Source organism: Podarcis filfolensis (genome assembly GCF_964270895.1).
Source record: "Podarcis filfolensis genome assembly, chromosome: 12".
In the NCBI taxonomy this organism is placed as follows: domain Eukaryota; kingdom Metazoa; phylum Chordata; class Lepidosauria; order Squamata; family Lacertidae; genus Podarcis; species Podarcis filfolensis.
In genome coordinates this window covers 6,076,956-6,100,013 of record NC_139614.1, presented here as the reverse complement: position 1 = coordinate 6,100,013, position 23,058 = coordinate 6,076,956, and the positions used below count along the sequence as shown (strand labels likewise).

The 23,058-nt window shown below is 43.4% G+C and overlaps 1 protein-coding gene across 9 annotated transcripts in view; it reads right to left on the bottom strand.

The window, feature by feature from the left end:
* AOAH (acyloxyacyl hydrolase) overlaps positions 1-23,058 on the bottom strand; it is a 94,210-nt gene that overhangs the window by 26,287 nt on the left and 44,865 nt on the right. For all 9 annotated transcript variants that reach the window (XM_083578061.1, XM_083578058.1, XM_083578063.1 and 6 more), the window contains 8 exons: positions 17,972-18,042; positions 13,764-13,824; positions 13,213-13,283; positions 12,509-12,557; positions 10,851-10,899; positions 8,248-8,342; positions 5,419-5,510; positions 1,239-1,321 (listed from right to left, as the gene is read on the bottom strand). In XM_083578061.1, the coding sequence (XP_083434187.1) occupies positions 1,239-1,321; positions 5,419-5,510; positions 8,248-8,342; positions 10,851-10,899; positions 12,509-12,557; positions 13,213-13,283; positions 13,764-13,824; positions 17,972-18,042 (571 nt within the window). The remainder of the gene's footprint in view (positions 1-1,238; positions 1,322-5,418; positions 5,511-8,247; positions 8,343-10,850; positions 10,900-12,508; positions 12,558-13,212; positions 13,284-13,763; positions 13,825-17,971; positions 18,043-23,058) is intronic.

The following is a 23,058-nucleotide window of genomic DNA, read 5'->3' as shown; positions in this document are numbered from 1 at the left end:
GTGGGGAAATGAGTTCAGGAAGCGGCTCCCCATCCATCACATATGCTAGGAATACATGAACAGCTGAAGGCACCCTGTCCCCGACTACCCTGGAATGAGCTGAAAATAATCAGGCGGAGGACAGGCTTTCTATCAGTGAGGACTAGTTGATCATTCTTGGAGCTTATATGTGGTTATTTGCAGCTCAAGCCATATGTATCCAGGGTACAGCGTTTTCAATAAGCAGAAGGCTGCCTGTCTGAGGCGTTATATACCTTGTTTCCTGAACTATCAAGCGGCATGAATTAATTACAAGAAAAATCTGTCCCAGCCAGTGCATCTATATTTGGAAGAATGAGAAGAAAACGCACCCACTTTATGTTGCTGAAGAAGATGCTGGTGTGTCCAGCAAACTTCAATGGGAATGTTTTAGTATGAGTACCAGTGTCTGTTACTCAGGGTGGTGCTGTGGGTTAAACCACAGACCCTAGGTCTTGCCGATCAGAAGGTCGGCGGTTCGAATCCCCACGACGCGGTGAGCTCCCGTTGCTCGGTCCCCGCTCCTTCCAACCTAGCAGTTCGAAAGCACATCAAAGTGCAAGTAGATAAATAGGTACCACTCCAGCGGGAAGGTAAACAGTGTTTCTGTGTGCTGCTCTGGTTCGCCAGAAGCAGCTTAGTCATGCTGGCCACATGACCTGGAAGCTGTATGCCGGCTCCCTCGGCCAGTAAAGCGAGATGAGTGCCGCAAACCCAGAGTTGGCCACGACTGGACCTAATGGTCAGGGGTCCCTTTACCTTTACCTTTTACCAGTGTCTGTTACCACTATGTCCAGTGACATATTTGAATGATAATTCTAGGCAATGTGTTGTTGTTGTTTTTAATCCTGACTCCTACGTATTTGTGTGTTTGCTAATAGTTAGCCAGCCAGCCAGCCATAGGAATATAGGATACCTTCTTAGATTGAGCCAGTGATTCAGTCTAGCTCAGTATTGTCTTTACTGAGTTGCAGTGACTCTTCAAGGTTTCAGACAGAGGTCTTTCTCAGCCCTACCTGGAGATGACAAGAATGAAACCTGGGGCCTTAACCTTCTGCATGCAGTGCTCTATGTGCCTTCCCTAGAAACAGGAATGATGAGGTTTGTATACTGCTCAATCTGCATTCAACACGGTCCCCTTCCCCCAGCCTTGCTGTTCAACAGCTTCTACTCATGGTGAATGAATGTGCACCAGTGTGGGTGAAGAGCAAACAAGGTACCATTTTTGGAAATGTTCTGGTAATCTCGATGGTTGCAGCGGTTTCTTTTTCGTAAATATAGGTACAGCGACTCTGTCCAGCCTCTGAAACAAAGTTAACAGAACTCTGGTTTAGTGAAGGCATGGCATGCAAATAAAAGAACAGATCAAGAATTGCAAAGATAACAGTGCAGAGGACTTTCAGGTCACTTATTTGGGGAGAGGAGCTTTTATGACTAAATGGTCTTGATAGAACACCCCCATTTTAGCCTCATGGCAACACTGTGAGATGGGTTAGATGGCATGAGAATGACTTGTCCAGTGGCCAATCCATGAGTTTCAGAGCTGAGCTGAAATACCTAGATTGATCACATGTTCATGTCCCTTTAAGAGGGGGAGTTACGTTTTTTACCTAGGTCGGGGTGGGGGTCAAGTTTTGGGAGATAGCTCTGATCAGTCTACACTGGGAAGCAAGGCAACCAAAGATGATTATTCAGTGTTGCAGTACTTTTGTAACATCTCCTGAAGAGAACAAATTCCTTAGTCAGCACTGTTAGCAAACAAAAAAGGCACAAGGCCTGTGACCTGGGTGTTATTTACTGGAGTGATTGTTCATTCATTCCAAATGTGTGTTTGACTCCAAAGCAAAAGAACTAGATGGGATCTTCCTGAAAATATCTGTTGTTGATTATATCGGGGGCTCCTAGCCCAAAGGCCTTTAATACTGCTGAGATGCTGCACGTGTGCAATGAAGTGAAAGCCAAGTTTCAGTTGTGGTTCCACACTGTATCTACCAAGTGCATTGTCTTCGTTGCAATCTCACCTGCACTCCATCTGCATGGCAAAGAGCATAGTGACGCACCGTCATTATAAATGTTAGAACCACAAGTTATTTACGTCTACAACTTACAATCAAGGGTGCTGTGTTTGTACGTTTGATGTTTCAGGAAACTTCGTGGAGCAACTTCACAATTCCATTGTTATCCAAGGCTTACAAAGGGATGTTTGAAGGGAAAGGATGATATTAGCGGATGGATTTAAACCAAGTCTACTGCTTCCATCGGAAGAGCTATACAATGGTGTGTCCAGCACAGCCAGGGTTTGGGCACAGTACACAAAACAATCTAGCTTCTGCATCACTCTGGTTCTCAACACATCACCTGAAATGAACCATGAGCAGGGACCGTGGACAAGACAGGCACTACTGTCGCAGGCTGGACCTTCACTTATCCTTATTGGGGAGGGTCAATAAGTGCAATAGGCTTGTTTGCTTATATCTCCCTTTGGACATTATTAATTGTGAGATAAGGCAATAAGGATCCAGAAAGAACAGGTGGCTTGTTCCCATTGATGGAGAAGAAGCCTGAATATCTTCCAGAATTTGTATATAAGCATTTAGTGGGCACAAGTAAGCAGGGAATTACTAGGGGGTTATTTTACAGTTACTAATATTTTAAAGGTGATAAATTCATTGATTTTTAGATGCTGTGGGCAGTCTTTTACTAATGAGCCTCATCAGCAAAAGGATCTCTGCTTCCACAACAGGAATTTCCTCCCTCTGCTTCCTGTGTGCACACACACCCTCCCCAAATCTGCTCCAGAGGGTTGGGAGAACCCCAGAACATATTTAGGGGGTGCATAAGAGAGGAGGGGGAGATATCATTCCCTTGTGCAAGCAGAAATCCTTATGCTGAGAGAATGATTACTTTAGTGCTACACTGGATTCTACTTCAGTGTTGTTTTCTACCCTGAACCTTTAGGGGTATGGAGGCTTTAAAAAAAATCTAGATAAAGAATCAAGAGAGACAGAAAGGAAATAATTTTCAGGATGCATTTTTCAAGAAACAGAAAAGCTTAAAAGCACTCGTTTACTCCACTGATGATTTCTCCAAGCAGTCAGGTGAACCCAGACTAAGCAATGTCACTGCTATTTCACATTGAGGCCAAAATGAGGGTGAAATTGTAAAGTCCAAACTGTAAAAGCTTTGCATCACTAAGAAGTCTGGATCATCTTATAAATAGTTTCTTATATCTGACAGCCCCACTTCTTAGAAAGTATAAATAACTACTCTAGACAACCACAATTCCTAAACAAACAACAGAACATCTACAGTATTGGCCCGAATATAAGCCGTGCCATTAAATAAGCCGCACCTTTAAAATTCAGGGGGGGAGGGAAGAAAAAAAGACAATACCTGAATATAAGCCACTCCCTTAAAATTCTGCAGGCACTCACACCTGTAAACGGCAAATGTAGAAGAAAATCCTACAGGTACTAGAGATGACCTGCAAGTGGGTTAAGCACCTGTTCGTAGCACCGTAAATGCAAATAAAAAATCAATACTGCACTGTAAAATACGGGGAAAGTGATGAATGACATTAGAATTACGATAATTGCACAACAGTCTCAAGCTCGCAAATCGGCAATAAAATTGTTTTTGTTCCTTTTTATCGTATGTCTGTTTTAGCAGCGATATCGTAAAAACCGATTTTTGTAAGGTCACAAATTGAAGCTGCACTTTAACTTTTCATGGTCTGAATTTTTTTTGGGGGGGGAGTGTGGCTTATATTCAGGCCAATACAGTATATATGATCCTGTTTGTTCCCAATAAATCCTTCTTCACACAAAGAATGAAAAACCTAGCTTTTTATATGATTGAAAAGGAGATGGGGCAAACAGTCTTATGAACTAAGAAAGATAAATTGCCCAGGAATCAGGAGTTTATGGAACATTAACAAAACTGCCTTAGCAATTGCAAAGAAGTAATTAGGAGACAGTTGAACCAAGGAAACCTTGTCTCTAAACACTGCTTTGTCATCTTAGACAAGTGGACAGATTTGGGAACAGAAGGAATAATAGATCCCACAGATTAAAAATAGAGGCTATTTCAGAACAGTGACATTGGGAAAGAACATCAGGATGAAAGAAATGGAAAGTAATTAAGTTGGAGCTGAATTTCGAAGGTAATTACTCTTGGGAACGAAAACTACTATTTGGATGAAAACCACTAATTTAAGCTGCCATAGTTTGTTTAAGCAGGGTCAGAATTGACATGTGGAAAAAAGAATGGACAAATCTGTCAATTTCAGCTTCGCTCAGCTTCTCATTTCCCCAATATTAAGTCTTAATCGCATTTCCACAACACTTTGTGATTTTTCTTTAAGCCCTCATGAAAATTCGGACGTGTATTATTATTATTATTATTATTATTATTATTATTATTACAACAAACCCACACACCATTCACCAGCGGATTCCAGAGTGGATTACAACAATCCGAAATGAATAATTGACCTTTCGTGACACACCACTCCAAAGTGATTGTTTTTAGAGGCTTACAGAAGGACTATGATTTGACTAAAAATGTGGAGTCAAGGGGTTTTGGATTTCATTAAGGATTCCCCTCTACTATCTCTCCAGTAATTAAGAGGAGGGAGCTCATATTGAAAGAAACTGCCTGGGGGAAGGGAGCTGCAGGGACAAAGACAGTGAGTGGGGGAAGAGAAAGCACACACAGACAAACGCCTGCGGTCCAGCTGTGCATCCCTTTAAAGCATAAGGTAAAGGTAAAGGTACCCCTGCCCGTACGGGCCAGTCTTGCCAGACTCTAGGGTTGTGCGCTCATCTCCCTCTATAGGCCGGGAGCCAGCGCTGTCCGCAGACACTTCCGGGTCACGTGGCCAGCGTGACAAGCTGCATCTGGCGAGCCAGCGCAGCACACGGAACGCTGTTTACCTTCCCGCTGGTAAGCGGTCCCTATTTATCTACTTGCACCCGAAGGTGCTTTCAAACTGCTAGGTTGGCAGGTGCTGGGACGGAACGATGGGAGCGCACCCCGCCGCGGGGATTCGAACCACCAGCCATGCGATCAGCAAGTCCTAGGCGCTGAGGTTTTACCCACAGCGCCACCCGCGTCCCTTTTCCTTTAAAGCATAGCTTCCCACTATTGCTTTCGCTGGGACATGGATCTATGTGCTGCAGTTGTGTTGTTTGGGCTTGAAGGTAAGTATGAAGGAAAAAGAAGAAGAAAGTTTGGTCTGGAAACCATGAAACAATGTGTTATTGTGGAATGGGAGGATCACAATTTTTAGGAAACATCAGAAGCAGAGGGCATGGCAACACTCCAGAACTTCCATCTGAACACAAAACATTTTCTCCACAACCATTCATTCCTGAGATTCTGGTGACTTTGCTTACACACCCAATTGTGGAGTTGAGGAATCCGGTTGCTCCAGAAAACTGAGGCCAGTCGAGCTCATCGGCAAAAGCCTCAGGAAGGTTGGAAAATGCCTTCTATAAAAGAGATTAAGAAATCAGGATGGATTTTATTTTCTGTACTTGCCCTTCACCCAATCGTCTCATGTTGGGTTACAGTAATGGGCTTCCATGCCCAGAACATTGGCAATAAACTTGATTATTCTTTTCATACTAGCTTTTAATGTGATACGAAGTTCAAGCAGTTTAAATACAGTTAATAGGACACAGCTATAGGTCATAAACAAATTAGTTATCAAGAATTATAGATCAGACATGTAAAATATATGTATTTCTTTTTGGGAGGAGGAATTAATCACAAACCCCTTCCCTTGAGATTTTATTCCTAGAGATCAGCTACGTCTTGAGTATAGTAAGGCTGCCCTCCTGGCTTGGTGCCATCCTGAGCACTGTCCAAGGGGTGGGTAACCTTTATTGCCCTTTTGGGCCAGATCCTTATCTGGCCCCACCCCTGTAGGGCTCTGGGGGGAGCGGTGTTTGCTACACAGCACAGCTATGTCCCTTCCCAGAGGGCTACCATTTCCCTGTGGAACCATGTTGGACCCTCCATTTGGAGCAAGCCTGGGTTGCACGGCCAATCAGGTCAGGGACACAGGGGTTGTGCCCTGCCTGCCTCTGCCATATTCAAGATGGCAGCCAGATGCAGACCGCCTTCTTTGCTGACTGTTGCAGGATTTTCATGGAGGTAGGTCTCAGCCTTGAGGACTAAGCATCGCTTCAAAATACTGTATAAGGCATTTGCAACACAGAGAAAAATACTTGTGGAGAAGTTGAAAAACGTGAACATCCAAGATTTACAAAAGAAATGCTGACACAATCTAAAACGCTAGCTTGAGCACATCACTTTCATGCTTCATTGTCATTACTGTCATTATCCCGAGTATTGTTACCACATTTATTAGGCATGATCATCTCAATTATCACTGCCTCTGATTTATTATGCTCATCCCCTGCTCTGTCATCAGTGTGATTCCTATAATCATTTTTTTTCATAAAGCATTAACGAAGAAAAACAACAGCCAATCTCGAATATTTAAATCAGTTAAGGCTTTCCAAAGAGAAAATTAAAACTGCAAACAATGTGGCTTTTAATTTGAATGCTGCCCACAATGCAGCAATAATTATTGGTGCTGAATATTTACTTTTAGCATTGCAGTTTCCCCTCCCAATTTCCCTTCGAAGTTTTCAATAAGCCACTTGGGTAGTTCCTCTCTCTCTCTCTCTCTCTCTCTCTCTCTCTCTCTCTCTTGGAAGAAAATCAATAGCACTTCTTAAGCCATCATGTGGTGGTCGTGGGCAGAAAGTTGCTTTACCTAGATGATTAGCTGTAGATTGGCAACCATTTCTGACTCCCAACTGTATAACAAAAAGTAAAATTGCAAGTAAACAAAAACACTCTGCCTTGGCTTGCCTTAGGCTAATCCCTTAGTGTCTCTCACCCGTAAAATATGAACATTAATTGCTTGTCGTCAACCAGGGCTTTGCATAGTTCTGCTGTCTGATTTTTTTTTTTTACTTTAGACAAATGGAATTTCACAGAAAGAACACTTGCTGTGCCCTTTGCCCCCTGAAACCCCTCAAAAGCCTTTCCGGAGGGCTGAGTGGTGTCTCTTGAACATGTTATTCAGATGGTTAATAATGGTGGTTATGGGACAGTCTGATTTCTCCAGGCACAAGGTGGCTATGAGCTTATTGCTTGTTATTCACCTGGTTCAAACTGAATAGGGCACCCCAAGAAAACACAGCTTGCACATAAACAATTTGAGAGCACCTTCCTGCATCTTTTCCTTGTCTCATATGTTTGGCTGCAGAGGAAACTTCATGGCCTCTTGAATGACAGACACTTTTGTTTTCCAAACCAGAGGGGCGTAAGGGTTCTCTTAATGTTGGCTGAAGGGCTTCCCACAAATCTGTCTTCTGCCTACGGCACTGTTGTCAACAGCTCCTGCAAATATTTATTACTGACCCTAATGATGAACATTTCACTAGCGATAAGTAGTAATTCTACTGTAGTCAGCACAGCAGAAGACAAGAACATCTGAGATGAGAACAGAGGTGTGATTATTTGTGGGGGAAGCTATAATGGCCAAAAGACCCAGATACCTGAGAGACCACCTGCTTCCTTATACACCTGCCCAGACTTTGTAGTCATTGAAGGATTCCCCTTCTCTGAGATACAATATGTGCTGATTTGTGAGAGGACATTCTCAATAATGGCACCCCAATTCTGGAATGCCCTCCTCTCTGAAGCACCAACACTGATGGAGCTTTGACACCAGGTAAAACCATAGATATTTCAACCAAGAATTTGGTTAAATTGGTGCCCTGTCCCTCTCTTGGCTGGTGTTAGTATATTGTCTGCTTTCACATTAAGTTCATTTAAATGAAATATGGCTTTATTGTATTTTAATGTTGTTTCTTGCTCTGGGATTGTGTGATGAAAGAAGAGCGGGTTATAAATAATTTTAACCAACCAACCAACATGGGAGGAACAAGACACATCCATGGTACTAATAAACTGAACAGATGTTTTCCTTTCTAAAGAAGAGTTTCTGGCTTCTTAATATATCTTGAAAACCTCCCATGATTATTACAGCAGTGGCTGAAAATGATCATCCCCAGAAATATATAGACACTCAATGGGCACCCTTTATAATAGAGGGCAGTTATAATGGGCACCCTTAGTAATAGAGAAGAAAGTGAATTATAGGACGGCCAACTGAGATCAGTACAATGACCAGCTGAAATGACATACCACTGACATTTGCGATGCTGTCACCCATTCAGGAGGGATGTGAAAATGAGCCCCAGCTGAATCTCCCAACAAAATGATTCCCTTGGACTCTGTGCCTACGGAAGACAATTAATAATTTTAAAAGCTTAATTATTTTTTCTCACATTGCAAACCCGTATGCTGCACAAAACACAACTGCATTAAGAAAATCCACACGGCAGTTCCAGCACACAAAGAGCAATCAAAACAACGATTTGGCCATTTGTGCTCATTTCCAAACCTAAAATAAGATTTTTAACTTCCTCTGCACTATAAATAACCCGAAAATAAATGGACACATCAATCAAGTTTACAAAAAGTGCATGCTAAATTAGACCAATTTCTATTAGGCTTCTTTTAAAGCTTGAATTGGTACTTTAAAGTGGACCCTGCTGGGAGCAACATAAATTTTTACTATCTGCAGTACGTTCAATAAAAGTGGAACATTTAGTGAAATCAGGGCATTGAGAGCATTGCTCTCAATTTGGTCTATTAGGGCAAAATTACAAGCTTCTCATAAACACTGACTGCTTCACTGCACCCAGCCTTTAAAGATGGATGGTGCCTGATAACATCTCTTGCAATTTCAGGGCGCATAAAAAGCAAGGCAGTCGTCATAGTCTACAAGAGAGAGAAAATGCCTCCCCAAATCCACAATTGGGCTACATCTTTATTAGCATGCTTTGTGTAACATAAAGAGTTCTGGAGACCTAGAAAACTTGCTCCCTAAGCTGGAGTTTGGCCTACTGTGTCCTGAGAACCAGTTCAAAGAAACTGGCTTTTTTAAAATCAGGAAGAAGTATAACTTCTGCTCCCTCCTTAATGACTAACTGGTTTTGTGTTTGCCAAGAAGCTACTAAACATTAGTGGCGGCACAAGAACAGACCTTGTGGAAGCTCCATGTTAGTTCTATTCAGGGGTGATTTCCATAATGTACAGGCACCATCATTAGATCAATTTGTGTTTGTTCGGGAAGTGCACAGTTTTGAGCTCTGCTGTGGGCTAATTTATATACTGCCGACATGGCATTGTTGCCTCTGTAAAAGAACTCCACGACTGCCAGCAACAACATTACATTAATAACATATTGTTATGTGCAATAGGAAGCGGAATTCAGAAGAACAAGGCTGTTTATATGAATTCAGAAGCATGAGGTCTATGGTATTTATAGTGATTTCTAACTCTTTCTATAGAGCTTCTCTTTCAGCCAAGCACGCTGGGGAGTGGGAACTGAGGGGGTCTTCAGTCCCTCCCAAAATTTTCAAGGAGGGGGATTGGCCCACCAAAAATCCTGTGGCTCCGTTCCACCTCCTCCTCCTTGCCCAGCACACAAACACTGGCATCACAGCAGGACACACTTGCATCCCAGCCTAGCTCTTGGGTGTCACGTGATGCACACCCCCCCCATGTGTGTGTTTGTGTGGGGGAGTCGGCACCCCTGCTTTTAGCTCAGCCCGCCCAACCAAGTATGTCTGCCTCAGCCAGTTTCCACCCGGTCTAAGTTCTGCGATGGGTTCTTGTCATTCTGCGATGGGTTCTTGTCACTCTGCAGGACAGAACGGCAGTATCCTAATTTCCAGAAATCAAGTTCACAATTTCACAGCTTCCTTCTAAAAATGCATGACAACATAATATATATTATAATATATATTACGACAACATAATATAACCCAGGAACATTGGCTCTTGCAGAATTACTGGTAACTAATTCTGCAATAAGAAAATGAATAAATTTGGACGCTCAAAGGCATTTTTATTTTTTTTAAAGGGAGACTGTCCTGTTGTTTTTTCCTGGTGAAGTGAGCCTCCATTTAAATGCTGGCTGATTGACAGCTCTGATTCTCTCCCACACTTGAAGTGCTCTTCCTACCTATTATCATGTGAAACAAGGTTTATATAGTGGCTTTAAACAGAAACTTTTCTTTTTTTAAAAAAAGCAAAACTACCCTGGGGTAGGGAGTGGGAGGTATTGTGACACCAGTAAAGGTAAAGGGACCCCTGACCAGTTGCGGTCCAGTCGTGGCTGACTCTGGGGTTGCAGTGCTCACCTCGCTTTATTGGCCGAGGCAGCCGGCGTACAGTTTCCAGGTCATGTGGCCAGCATGACTAAGCCGCTTCTGGCGAACCAGAGCAGCGCACGGAAACACCGTTTACCTTCGCACCGGAGCGGTACCTATTTATCTACTTGCACTTGGACGTGCTTTCAAACTGCTAGGTTGGCAGGAGCAGGGACCGAGCAACGGGAGCTCACCCCGTCGCGGGGATTTGAACCGCCAACCTTCTGATCGGCAAGTCCTAGGCTCTGTGGTTTAACCCACAGCGCCACCAGTGTCCTGTGACACCAGTACCACAGGCCAATTAACTTCCCACCTGCAGAACTTGGTTTCCCTGAGCTTGGCTTTCAAAAGGAATCAGCACATCTGACGACAACACAAGGATTGTACTGATGACCCTTATTTGTAGTATGTTCATACATTCCCTTTGTTTTGTTTTGCATCATATATTTCAGAATTATTATTATTTTTAATGAATCGGGCAATTTGCAATCAATATTCTCAGCTATATTTTAAAATTAGAGAAATTACCTTTACAAAATTTCTGCTCATAGGCGATGCCATCTTTTGGATCAACACCCTAATGTATGAGAAAAGAAAATTACGGTAACTCATGGAGCTGAACGCACTCACAAAGAGAGAGAGAGAGAGAGAGAGAGAGAGAGAGAGAGAGAGAGAGGAGAAGCATCAATTAAGTTTTGCACATTCACCTTTTCTTTCAGGAATTGTTCCAGCAGCACAATGAAATGCAAGCAACCCAGTCTGTTAGAAAACATTGAGCAGTAGCAACATGAATACTTGGGGGACCCAAATAGCTGAGGATCACTTTTCTATGATGGCAGGAATGGGCAAAGAGGCTTCCTCTTATCATACACAAAGGGATAGCATGAGCCAGACATGTTATATGTAGGTGGAAAAAATAGGTAAAGGACCCCTGGACAGTCAAAGGCGACTACGGGGTTGCAGTGCTCATCTCGCTTCAGGCCGAGGGAACCGGCATTTGTCCACAGACAGCTTTCCGGGTCATCTGGCTCAATGGCACACTGTGACGGAAACCAGAGAACACGGAAACCTTCCCTCCTCAGTGGTACCTATTTATCTACTTGCACTGGTGTGCTTCCGAACTGCTAGGTTGGCAGGAGCTGGGACAAAGCAACAGGAGCTCACTCCCTCACGGGGATTCAAACTGCCAACTTTATGAAAGGCAAGTCCAAGAGGCTCAGTGGTTTAGACCACAGTGCTACCCATGTCCCCGATTCCTAATGTAATAAGATAAATAAAACTAATCTAAATTAAAACAAACATTATTCAGTGTGGCTTCCATATAAGCATGTAAGTAACCAAAAATATAAACGACCAAATCAAAATCCTGATAATGAAATAATTGTATCATAAATAGTGGCTTCCCATTTGTGGAACGCTCTCCACAGCGAGGCTCACCTGGTACCCTCGTCACATATCTTTGGGGGCCAGGCAAAAACGTTTCACTTCAATTCAGCTGATTAGCATTTGATGGCTTTTGAAATGTGTTTGTGGGAGGGGGGTTACTGGTTTGTTTTCGTCTGTGTTTTATTATGTCTTTTGTATTCTCATTTTGTATTCTTCTGTTGTGAGCCATTCTGTGATCTTTGGATGAAGGGCGGTATACAAATTTAATAAATCAACAGTAGTAGTTGTAGTAGTAGTAATAGTAGGAGCAGTAGTAGTAAACACAATTTCTACCATCCAAAGAGATGCACTCAAGGACCCACATAATTCTCTGAGGTTTTCTTTCTTGGGCAAATCCCAAGGCCATTTCACAAGCCCTTCTGAAATCCTCTTCATTTTCATAAGTGGTTTGCCATGTGTCAACGATTCCTAGATCTATCACTGAAATAAACCAGGTTTTTACCCTCACCTTGTTGCTTTTCGGTATCCCATGAATGCACGAGTTTTGAAATAAGGATTTCTTATGTAAGACAGTTTCACTATCCAAAAGAGTTAGAAGTAGCGGGGGCAACTTTCATAGCAGTTTTTTAAAGGTACGATTGGCCCCAAGGTAATACCTGTGGAGGCATTACTGACGTATTCTTAACCTGGGGAAGTCTATTCTTTTGAAAACTCACGAAGTAAAAACTCACATAGGCAGATTCCAAAATCGGAATTGAACATCTGTGGGAAATGTCAAAATATAACCTCCAATGACTCACCCATATTCCATTACAGTTGGAGTCCTTATCTGCATCCCAGTTATCAGGGCTACAATAGAAAGGAAATTAATACATTTCAGAAATGGGTTAAGGTGGCATTTTTCACACACACACACACACACACACACACACACACACACACACACAGCTTCCACCAGAATGCTGACTTTCACTTTGGTGTGAAGTCACGTAACACACCATGTTTTGCAGATGCTTTTTCCCAGCACCTGCCCCAGCATCAAGACTATCAATGTAAAGTACTGATGCTAATGGATGAAGCCCTGAACCAATGTTCAAATTTTTTTAGAAAAAAGTTTTTAAACATAACTGTATGGGAAAACAGCAATGTCTAAAAAGAGATACAGGTTTGTTCTTTATGATGCATGATGTTGTGCGTTTTTGTGAATGTTTCAGTGCCGAAAAGTAGCATTAAAATATTTTATAATAAATAAAATACTTTATGAAAATAAATAGATAGCAATTCAGGATATGCATAAGCTATGTTTCTGCTTATGTGGCTATCCTGACTATCTAAATCTGCTCTACAACAGTTCCCACATATATCATGCAGACCGTCTCATGGGCAAACCATTTGGAGTCCCACAAAGCTACCCAAGCTATTGGGGGTACCTGAAGCTATAATATAATATCTAAAGAAGTGATTTGTCCTAACAAGAGAGAATAATTTAAACCACCCAAATTACCGTCTGCCAGGATACACAGAGGCCTGGATATCGTCACAGTCTCTACCTCTCCAATGATATCCTCTTAAGGTCTAACCAGGAAGAGAAATGAAGAAAAGTGTAGCATTGGAATTCCGCCCCCTTCCAGCCAACCATTAAACATCTAAAATAAAAATCTAACTACAGAAGGGGGAGAGAGATTCATAAACCAACCCTCCCAGCTGCCTTTAAAAAAAAAATGACACACTGCTTATTTTCATGCAGAAATAAGACACCCTGACAATTTTAATACTTTTTCATATAAGTTTGCTTCATGTTTTATTAATAATTCAATAAACATCACACTCTTTGGCAGAGCAGTTTGCTTCTCTGGGCAATGTATTTCCATGGCCAAGCCTCCAGAAAGAATATAAAAGGAATAATTATTTTTCTTCACCATAAAGGAAACAATATTTCAAAATAATAGAGAGTACCCCACAGTCTTGGACTACTACTTTACAAAGTGATGGGTTTTATAGATACTAGAAGGGGCTCTTGTGAGAATCTTGTTGCTGGCATATGACTTTACTTACCGGATAAAGACTAAATTTATCTCCATCAAGGTCTTCGAAAGGTAACTTACTACGGATAAGTCTGGAAGGATAAACACCACGCTCACAAACATTTTTCTTTTTTTTTTGCAAACAGTGCTATAAAGAGTTCCGCTTATCACTTCTGTACCATTAACAGCTCTAACATACACACATCTATTCTGCGAGCAATTGTTATTATATATATAAAAGAGCTTTTAAAAAAACAGTTTTCATTCTTTGGCCTAGGAGTTGATATTAAACTGAGCACATTGATCACTGTGAGCACCAGGACAACATTTACATGTATCTGGAGCAAGTTGGTTGGTGATCATTGTGCACATCAGCCTCTGTTGATCAACATTTGCACACGTGACTTTCACATAGCTTATCCAAGCAGAGTGGCGGTCAGAGCTACCCTCCATGTACAGAATACAGATAGTTTGTTCTTGCTTTCCTTCAGCCTTGGCACTGTAACTGTGGCGTTCCATATAAGTATAGGCCCTAGCTCAGGAGAACATCACTTTCTGGATGGAGAACAGCTATGGACTAGGGCCGGGCGATATCTAGTTTTCAACTTCTTGATATACCACCAGCTAAACATTGTGATATACTGATATACAGTGGAACCTCTACCTGCGATCATAATCCGTTCCGGAGCTGCGTCCAGAGGTCGAAACGGGTTGCTGGGAGAGGCGCCGTTGTGCACAGGCGGTGATTGCCCACTTCTGCGCATGCGCCAACTGCGGCAAACCCATCGGTTACTTCTGGGTTTGCCGCGGACGTTGGGTGAAACAGACACAAGCAGAGGTGGACGTAAGAAGAGGTTTGACTGTATCACAGTCTGAAATAAGGATAGAGATATGTAGAGGCACTGGTTGGCTTCAAGGTTTTCCCCATATTGCGATTTTTCCATAGCGCGTGTTCACACGCACACTATGATTTGTGATATATTGCCAGGTCAAAAATTATCAAACCAGTATCACAATATGGACTTCAAACCGGTTTTGGACGATACATCGGCCCAGCCCTAGTATGGACATATGGTCCAAATTAAAATCTGCCTGGACACCATATTGTCAGTCCAATAAACCCGGACTGCATATTGTCAGTCCGATTAGCCCTGCCTGCAATCCCTGACCAATGGCCATGCTTGCTAGCAATGATGGGAGTTATATTTCAGCAACATCTGAAGGGCCCAAGGTCCTCCATGTTGGGAAACTGTGTACGTGCAGCTACTCACACAGAGTCAATTAAGGTTTGGCAGACAGCCAGAAGGCAATCTGAAGGAGTAAGTCTGCCTGGTGATAACAGAGGCATGGAGACCGCTCCCTGATTGGTCAAGCTCTCTCAAGGGAGTGATAATTAATGGTCTACTAACTGGTAGTTTGGAGTTCAGTGGTTCAGTGTGTCAGTGTAGGAGTTGTGAGTCGTGTCAGAGAGAGCTAGCTAAAGATCCGTGTTCTGTTCCTGTAACTAGTCAACTGTATATAATAAACACCTAACTACAAGTTCCTGGTTCCTGCTTCGTCTATCCTGTCTGCAGCCAAGTTGCCAGTTGCTTCCGTGGATTCTGCGTGTACTCTGCTAGGTCTGGCTAAGGTCCTGCAACTAGTCAGAAAGTTGCGAAACACCAAATAGGTTTTGCCAATACTCCAGTCCTGCTCTAGAGTATGAAATTAGCCCAACTCCTGGAGGTGGGGGGGGAGGGGAAATGGTTTTCAGAAAGGTACCCAAGTCTTGGCTTAAAATATGCTTTTAAGAAAAAAATTACCTTTTCCTCAGAAACCTGCTTCAAGGCTATATCCTTTTATTATCACAAGTGGGAGCTTCTTTGACTCTCTACTTGGATGATTTTCACTCTCAAGCCCTGGGATTTAGTATCACAGATTTTATGCAGTAAATCTGTATCTGACACTAAAACGCTTGTTTAAAATGAGATTTTGTTTGGGGTTTTTCTTTGGTCCGTTAGCTTTCCTCCTTACTCTGCTAAAATCAAGAGCAAGAATCATAAACAATGTAGTAAGGAGATGGCATAAACCGCATGGTGTTAGTTAAAAGATAAAAAATATCTGTGCTGCAAGGTGCTCTGAGTTATTAGAATCAATAATTTCCTTTAGTCCTGCTTCCCCTTTTCTTTCTACAAGGCACAGGTGGGCGACTTGAGGCCCAGGAGCCACATGCAGCCCCTGACTGATTTTATGCGGCCTCTGATACCTCTTGAAGCTGCCCCAATTCTAGCATACCATCAGTGTGCCTTCCTCTCTGTTCACCCCCCCCCCTTTTTTTACATTTGAAACCATTTCCCCCCTCCTGGTGCAGCTTCAGAACAACTGGAATGAACAGTATGTTACTGTATAAAAACAAATGGATGATTTTTGAATAAACATCTTTCCGGCTTATATGTCTTGGGGGAAAGAACCCCATCCAGTTGTCTGATCATTAATTGGCTGGTTCCTGCCATATAGTGTGTGTCTAGCACATAGCTGTCAACTTACAGATTTGAAAATAAGGGACCAGCAGCCTCGAATATAAGGGATCAGCAGCCAAAATAAGGGATTTCCTTTCCCCCCCACCATGTGCCCCCGCTCCAGACAGACCTTTCCCCCGGCAAGGGTGAGTGGGCCATCAATGATGTATCCATCCGATTCCGAGCACAGGTATGTTCAACTTCTGAGCCCCTCTGAGCCAAAGGCAGAAAGCCCAGCCAGCAGCCAAACGAAGCCTCAAGCGGTGGTTCCCACAGCGCAGCAACCCGGCAAAGGGGATGCAGCAAGGAAAACCACCGTCACCTCTCCGCTGGGAAGCGCTGAGCAAAGGCGAGTCCCCAGGCAACGTGGCCAATTTGATTGGCACAAGGCATGCAAGCTCCACCCCCCCAGTCGGTCTTAGACTCCTTATTGGGTGAGCAACGCAGCCAAGCAACACAGTTGGAGCCTCCCTCCTCCCTGGCCAGCAGGGAGAGGAGCTGCTTCCTTTGAAACCTGGGAAATTTACGGGATATCATCAATCTGGGACAGCAGCGGGAAACGGCGCTGGGATAAGGGAGTTTCCCGCCAAATAAGGGACGGTTGACAGCTATGGTCTAGCACACTAAAGTCAGAAAAAATTAATTTCATTTGCTTTCCAGAACAGTATCTATGTTGAACTGTTCTTATAATTCACCCCCATAACACTTATTTGAGAGCAGTGGTGAAGCTGCATGCTCGAGCACCAGGGGCGGAGAGCAAGCAGAGGCGTGGCTGGCATGCGTCCCGGGGGCGTGGCGAGGGTGCACGGTGCATTGTCAGAGGGCAGCTGTAATGGTACCACCCTTCCCAATGGTGCCAGGGGCGATGTGCTCCCCCGCCCCCCTTCCTCCGCCAGTTTTTGAGAGTAACCCCATCAAACGCAGTGGGACTTACTTCTGAATAGACTGACACAAGACTGGAAATTCTAATCCAATTTCCAATAGTGAAAACTGAAGCAGGGTGGAAATGATTCTGGATAATACTTTTGCCTCTCTTTGACTTTGGCTCCACCTACAATTGGCAAGTGGCCCCTGAGAGACTACCCCCAAAAGAATGTGGCCCTCGATGTAAAAAGGGCTGTTCGTCCCCACTGTAAAGTACCCAGACATTGCCTCTAACTCACACTATATTTATTGCATCCATCCTTGATAATATCAGTTACTCTTTCGTAGTGCTGGCACTAGCATCTTTAATATACAGGGAGTCAGTGACGTTTTCACGAAATGTGACATTACACAAATTTTGCATAAATCTTACCCTGCTGAAAAGCTGGTGCTTTTCAAGAAGCACCAGCACACGTGTTTTTTTATAACCTGTGTGCTAAGTGGCTATTAACAGATTTCCAGCTTCTAGGCCTTCTATATAGTGGAACTGAGTCACAAAGCCAACACAGGCAGCAAGATTTAAAAATGCATTTAACATCAGCACATGGAGAACAAATGACAATATAGCTATGAATACAGCATTTTGATCTGTAAGTGTTCAAAGGGCTCTTGTGGCACCAACATTATCCGGCAAATTATATCTCCTTTCTCCGAGAATATAATGGGGAGGAGTTATGCTTTTTGAGAAGTGATGTCTGTGTGTGTGTGTGTCCTGGGCTGCTGAACAATATGTACCTTCTGCAGTAAACTAAAAATATATTTTAATCAATGGGTAGCATAAAGATTTATTTTTTTAAAAAAAGAAAATAATACATACGATTGGATTTTCTCACACAGCTGCTTCAGAAAAGGAACTGAACACACGCCTGATAACCGATGAATGTTTTCCTAGGAGGAGAAAAGCAAAAATTGGTACTTAGCATGATTCGTTCCTTCTCTGTAGTGGAGAACTGGGATCCAGGATGTGGGTTTGTCTCTGCCCATCTCACCACTGGCAGAAAGTCTCTAAAAAAGAACTTTGAGGATACTTTGGGGGAGAGAGAAGCCCCTTGCTCCACTTCAACCCGTGCTTGAGCAAGTAAGTTTATACAGTGGTGCCTCGCAAGACGAAATTAATTCGTTCCGTGAATTTTTTCGTCTAGCGAATTTTTCGTCTTGCAAAGCACGAAATCCCATAGGAATGCATTGAAAATCAATTAATGCGTTCCTATGGTCAAAAAAAGTCCAAACAAAGCCAAATTTGGTACAACAAGAGTTTATTAAGTGCTCTTTAAAGTCACACATACTGTAAAGAGCATTTCAAAATTCAAACCCATAATCTTTTTTAAAAACAGCAGAGTGGCCCAATGGTCACAGAAAATCATAAAAATGCAGAAAAAAACCACACAAGCTTCCAGATTCTTGCAAACCCCTCCCCAACACCAAGTCCTTGAATTGCAAACACCCCAACCCAAAATCCAAAACCCCCCAAAAAAGTTTTAAAAGCTTAACTTACCAAATGGCTGCAAAAGAAGTTTTGAAAAAGCTTCAAAAATCACCAAAGTCTTTAAAAACCTCAAAAAAGGCTACTATGTACACTGCGTTCTATGAGTTGCTCCTCGAAGTCAAGTCGCAACTGTATTAACGGTGTTAAGAAAAAGGAAACAAACTTGCAAGACGTTTTCGTCTTGCGAAGCAAGCCCATAGGGAAATTCGTCTTGCGAAGCAGCTCAAAAAACGGAAAACCCTTTCGTCTAGCGAGTTTTCCGTCTTGCGAGGCATTCGTCTTGCGGGGCACCACTGTAGTCACACAAGAACAACTAAGGAACAGGAGAGGAACGCAATGATTTCAAAGGAACATGCCCCTCTTGTTTACCGCATGAAAGAAAAGGTTCTTACTGGCCCCTTTAACGCCGTTTACCTTCCCGCCGGAGTGGTACCTATTTATCTACTTGCACTTTGACGTGCTTTAGAACTGCTAGGTTGGCAGGAGCGGGGACCGAGCAACGGGAGCTCACCCCGTTACGGGGATTCGAACCACTGACCTTCTGATTGGCAAGTCCTAGGCTCTGTGGTTTAAGAAAAGAGCTTTTGTGCTCTGAGCCTTCCTTGCTTGGCAAGGCCTGCTTGCTGCACTGGCCCTGGAAGGTTAGTGATGCTTGCACAATATCTTGCAGGGACTCATATGATCTCAGGAGAGCGTCCCAGAGCCTTCCAGAGCTGGCGAGCTTAGCAGGCCTTAGATCCAAGAGGAGGGAGGGAACGAAAACCTTCTCAGCACAAATGTTTAAAACCACCTTGGTGGTTGGGGCTTTGCGTGACTGAAATTTCAGCTTGACCAACATCAACATTCACATTCAAAAGCACAACAACTCTACCTTTGAAATATTAAGAGAGGAGAAAAATATTTCTTTCCCTCGATGGGAAATGCTGTCATTGAAATAAGAGGCTTTCTTATTTAAAATGTGATTTGATAAACGGTGAATTTCATCTTGTATATGAAAACAATAAATTCATCTGTTGAAATTCATCCCTAGGATATAAAAGGCATGAACTGCCCTCAAGTTATGAGGTTTTCATTGCTGGTGGGGTTGTATGCATGCAGGTATGCATGCCACAAATCTTTATGAATGTCCATCATTTGGGCACCCATCCTCAAATAAATCCATGGTACATGTATTCAATCATCTGAAGAGCCGATCATTTCAATATCTGGGACCACTGCGATAAGCTCCAGGCTAGAACCATATAATTTGTCATGTTAAAAGAATAATGGGCCTTTGTCCATTTGCTGCATTTCATGATGTTGAAGCATATGAAGAGCATGGAAGAACTGTGAACTATTCACTTTGCATTAGGTTTGCTGTGGAAAAATGAAACAGGCACATTTGCCCTGATAACCTGACAGAGGAATCAGCATTTTTGGGTGCAAGTTCCAGACAATACACTCAGATAACCATGCATACAAAGGAAAGAGAAAAATCCCATATGGCTTATACATTCCCTTTCTATGGGATGCAACACAAAAGGCACAAAAAAATTACTCCTATAATCAGTTACCATAGCAAAACACCATGTAACTTTTTTTTTTTTTTTGGTCATTCATCGGCTGTCTTCATATAACCTTTCCACTATTACAGCACAGTACATTCTGAGCATAGCTGTCAAGTGTCCCTTATTTGAAGGGACAGTCCCTTATTCCAGCGCCATGTCCCGCTGCTGTCCCTTATTGATGGATGTCCCTTAAATGTCCCTTAAATGATGTCCCTTAAATTTCAAAGGAAGCAGCTCCTCTCCCGCCCTCCCTGCCAGCCAGGGAGGAGGGAGGCTCCAACTGTGTTGCTTGGCTATGTTGCTCACCCAGTAAGAAGTCTAAGAACGACTGGGGGGTGGAGCTTGCATGCCTTGTGTGTGGCTAGTTAATGCAAGCTGAGGGGTTTTTTGAATGCTGGATGCCATTTTGTTGCACGTGCTGCTGCAAACTTTGCAGTGCAAAGCCAGGCCGGGGAGCCATCTTAAGTTGAGGCTGCATAGGCCTTGTGGTGCATGTGATTCAGATTCTATTCAGTTGAACCTTTGGTTACAAAGTTGGTTGGACAGTGTTCTCGAAGCTACCAGCATGAGTTTGACCAGACTGCAGGAGGACAGGAAGACTGGAGTGCCTGGAACGGGTGAGGCTGCAGGTCCCTTATTTTGGCTGCTGGTCCCTTATTTTGGCTGCTGGTCCCTTATTTTCAAATCTGTAAGTTGACAGCTATGATTCTGACACATGTGCTACGACCAGAATATGGTTGCATTTTCTAAATCATGTAGACATGATTTTTCATTACAGTAATTTGTATTTATGTATATGTGTGTTTGTATGGAACACATAGGTGCAGCCAGGATTTATGTTTGGGGGTGCAGCCCCGAGTTATCTTACACAACTCATCCATTAAGTATTTTTATTTATTTACTTGATTTAGGAGGCGCAGCCCCCACCCCCTGGCTATACCCACTATTTTCCCTGCGCATGTGAACATAACCTCTAGGATATATTCTTAAAGCCCTCTGGGCGGCTGTGGATTTTTGGAACATGAAAACTTACTCGCTTTTCAGCTGCAGACTGAGTCGTGACATTTTGCATTTGTGCTATGAATCCTTTGAAATTAAAGGCAGCTCAGATAGGAAGACAAGCCAATCTGGAAACTGTGCGGGAGGAGAAACTCCCACTTTGAATAAATATAAAGCACTGCATCCCTGCCCCCCCCCACCCCACATTCACTGACATACTTATGTCTAAACCTATCTGTAAGTAGCATTAAAAAAGTTTCCCTTTTTCGGCTTCAATTTTTTAAGTAGATTAAAAATCTACTTCTCAAAGTTGCATTAACATCAAACACTTCACATTTTTGACAGGCACCGCTGCTAGTCTACTCCCTCCCACACATCCCAAAATGCCACCAGCGCTGCTGGGAAAATGTCTACTGAAACCTTGGTTTACTTCGACTACTCCTTGACCTGCGTTTTGCAGGAGCCCTTGTTGGAGCTTGCCTGAAACCTTGGACTGTTCTGGATGTTGCTACTGTCTGTGCCCCTGATCTCTTCTCTGTGTGGCTGTTTCAGACCTGAACAAGGATTCAAATCCAGCTCCCCCTAGTTCAGCTCTCTGTCCATCCACTATATTTAAGTGGCCCCACAGGCAGAGCTTCTTCTGCATGGGCTGAAGAAATGGGAAAAAAGCTTTATCTTCATTTGCTCAAAAGGCAAAGTGTCTGCCATGAGAGAAGATGAGGCCCCCTCTGACCATGTTGCAAAAGAGCATCCACGGTTCTGGTCCTTCAAAAGATGACATGTTGGAAAGTCACATAGCAGCTTCCATGTGAAGCTCTGGAAGCAACAGTTCTGGTCCTTAGTCACACGACCTCACCATTGATGTAACATAAACTTGCCTTATGAGCCCACTGTTCCATCGAGCTCAGTATTGCCTACACTGACTGCCAGTAGCTCCCCTGCTCTTGGACAGGGTCCTTTTGAGCCGAATCTGCAGATGGCAAGTCCTGCAGTATAAAGGTATCATCTGAAAAGAGACTAAGGCCCCATCTGCATTATACAGCCAAAACAGTGTCATACCGCTTTCCCCAAAGGAAATTGTGGTTTCTAAGGGTGCGGAGAGTTGTTAGGGAACCCCTATTCCCTTCACACAGCTACAATTATCAGAGTAGATTTAATAGTCAATAACCTTCCCTGGGGAATTCTGGGAATTGTAGCTCCTTGGGGGAATAGGGGTCTCCCAAGACTTCTGAGCACACGCATTCCCAGGACGCGGGTGGCGCTGTGGGTTAAACCACAGAGCCTAGGGCTTGCCAATCAGAAGGTCGGTGGTTCGAATCCCCGCGACGGGGTGAGCTCCCGTTGCCTGGTTCCTGCTCCTGCCAACCTAGCAGTTCGAAAGCACGTCAAAGTGCAAGTAGATAAATAGGTACCGCTCCGGCAGGAAGGTAAACGGTCTTTCCGTGCGCTGCTCTTGTTCGCCAGAAGCGGCTTTGTCATGCTGGCCACATGACCCGGAAGCTGTACGCCGGCTCCCTCGGCCAATAAAGCGAGATGAGCGCCGCAACCCCAGAGTCGGCCACGACTGGACCTAATGGTCAGGGGTCCCTTTACCCTTTACCTTTAAGACTTCTGAACACAAGGATTCCCAGGATTCTCTGGGGGATACCATGATTGTTTAAGGTGGTATGAAACTGCTTTCAATTTATAGTGCAGACGGGGCCCAAGCTTTGGATGTGCAACTTCTGCTGCGTTCCTGTTTCATCCCTCTCCCTCCAAGCAATTTATGGCAGCAGAGCAGGTAATAATCATCTGAAGATGCTCACATGCCTCCAGCTGCTTCTAAACTTGAGTTGAAAATGCTTATTTACAGCGTGTTGTTTATTGCCCTGG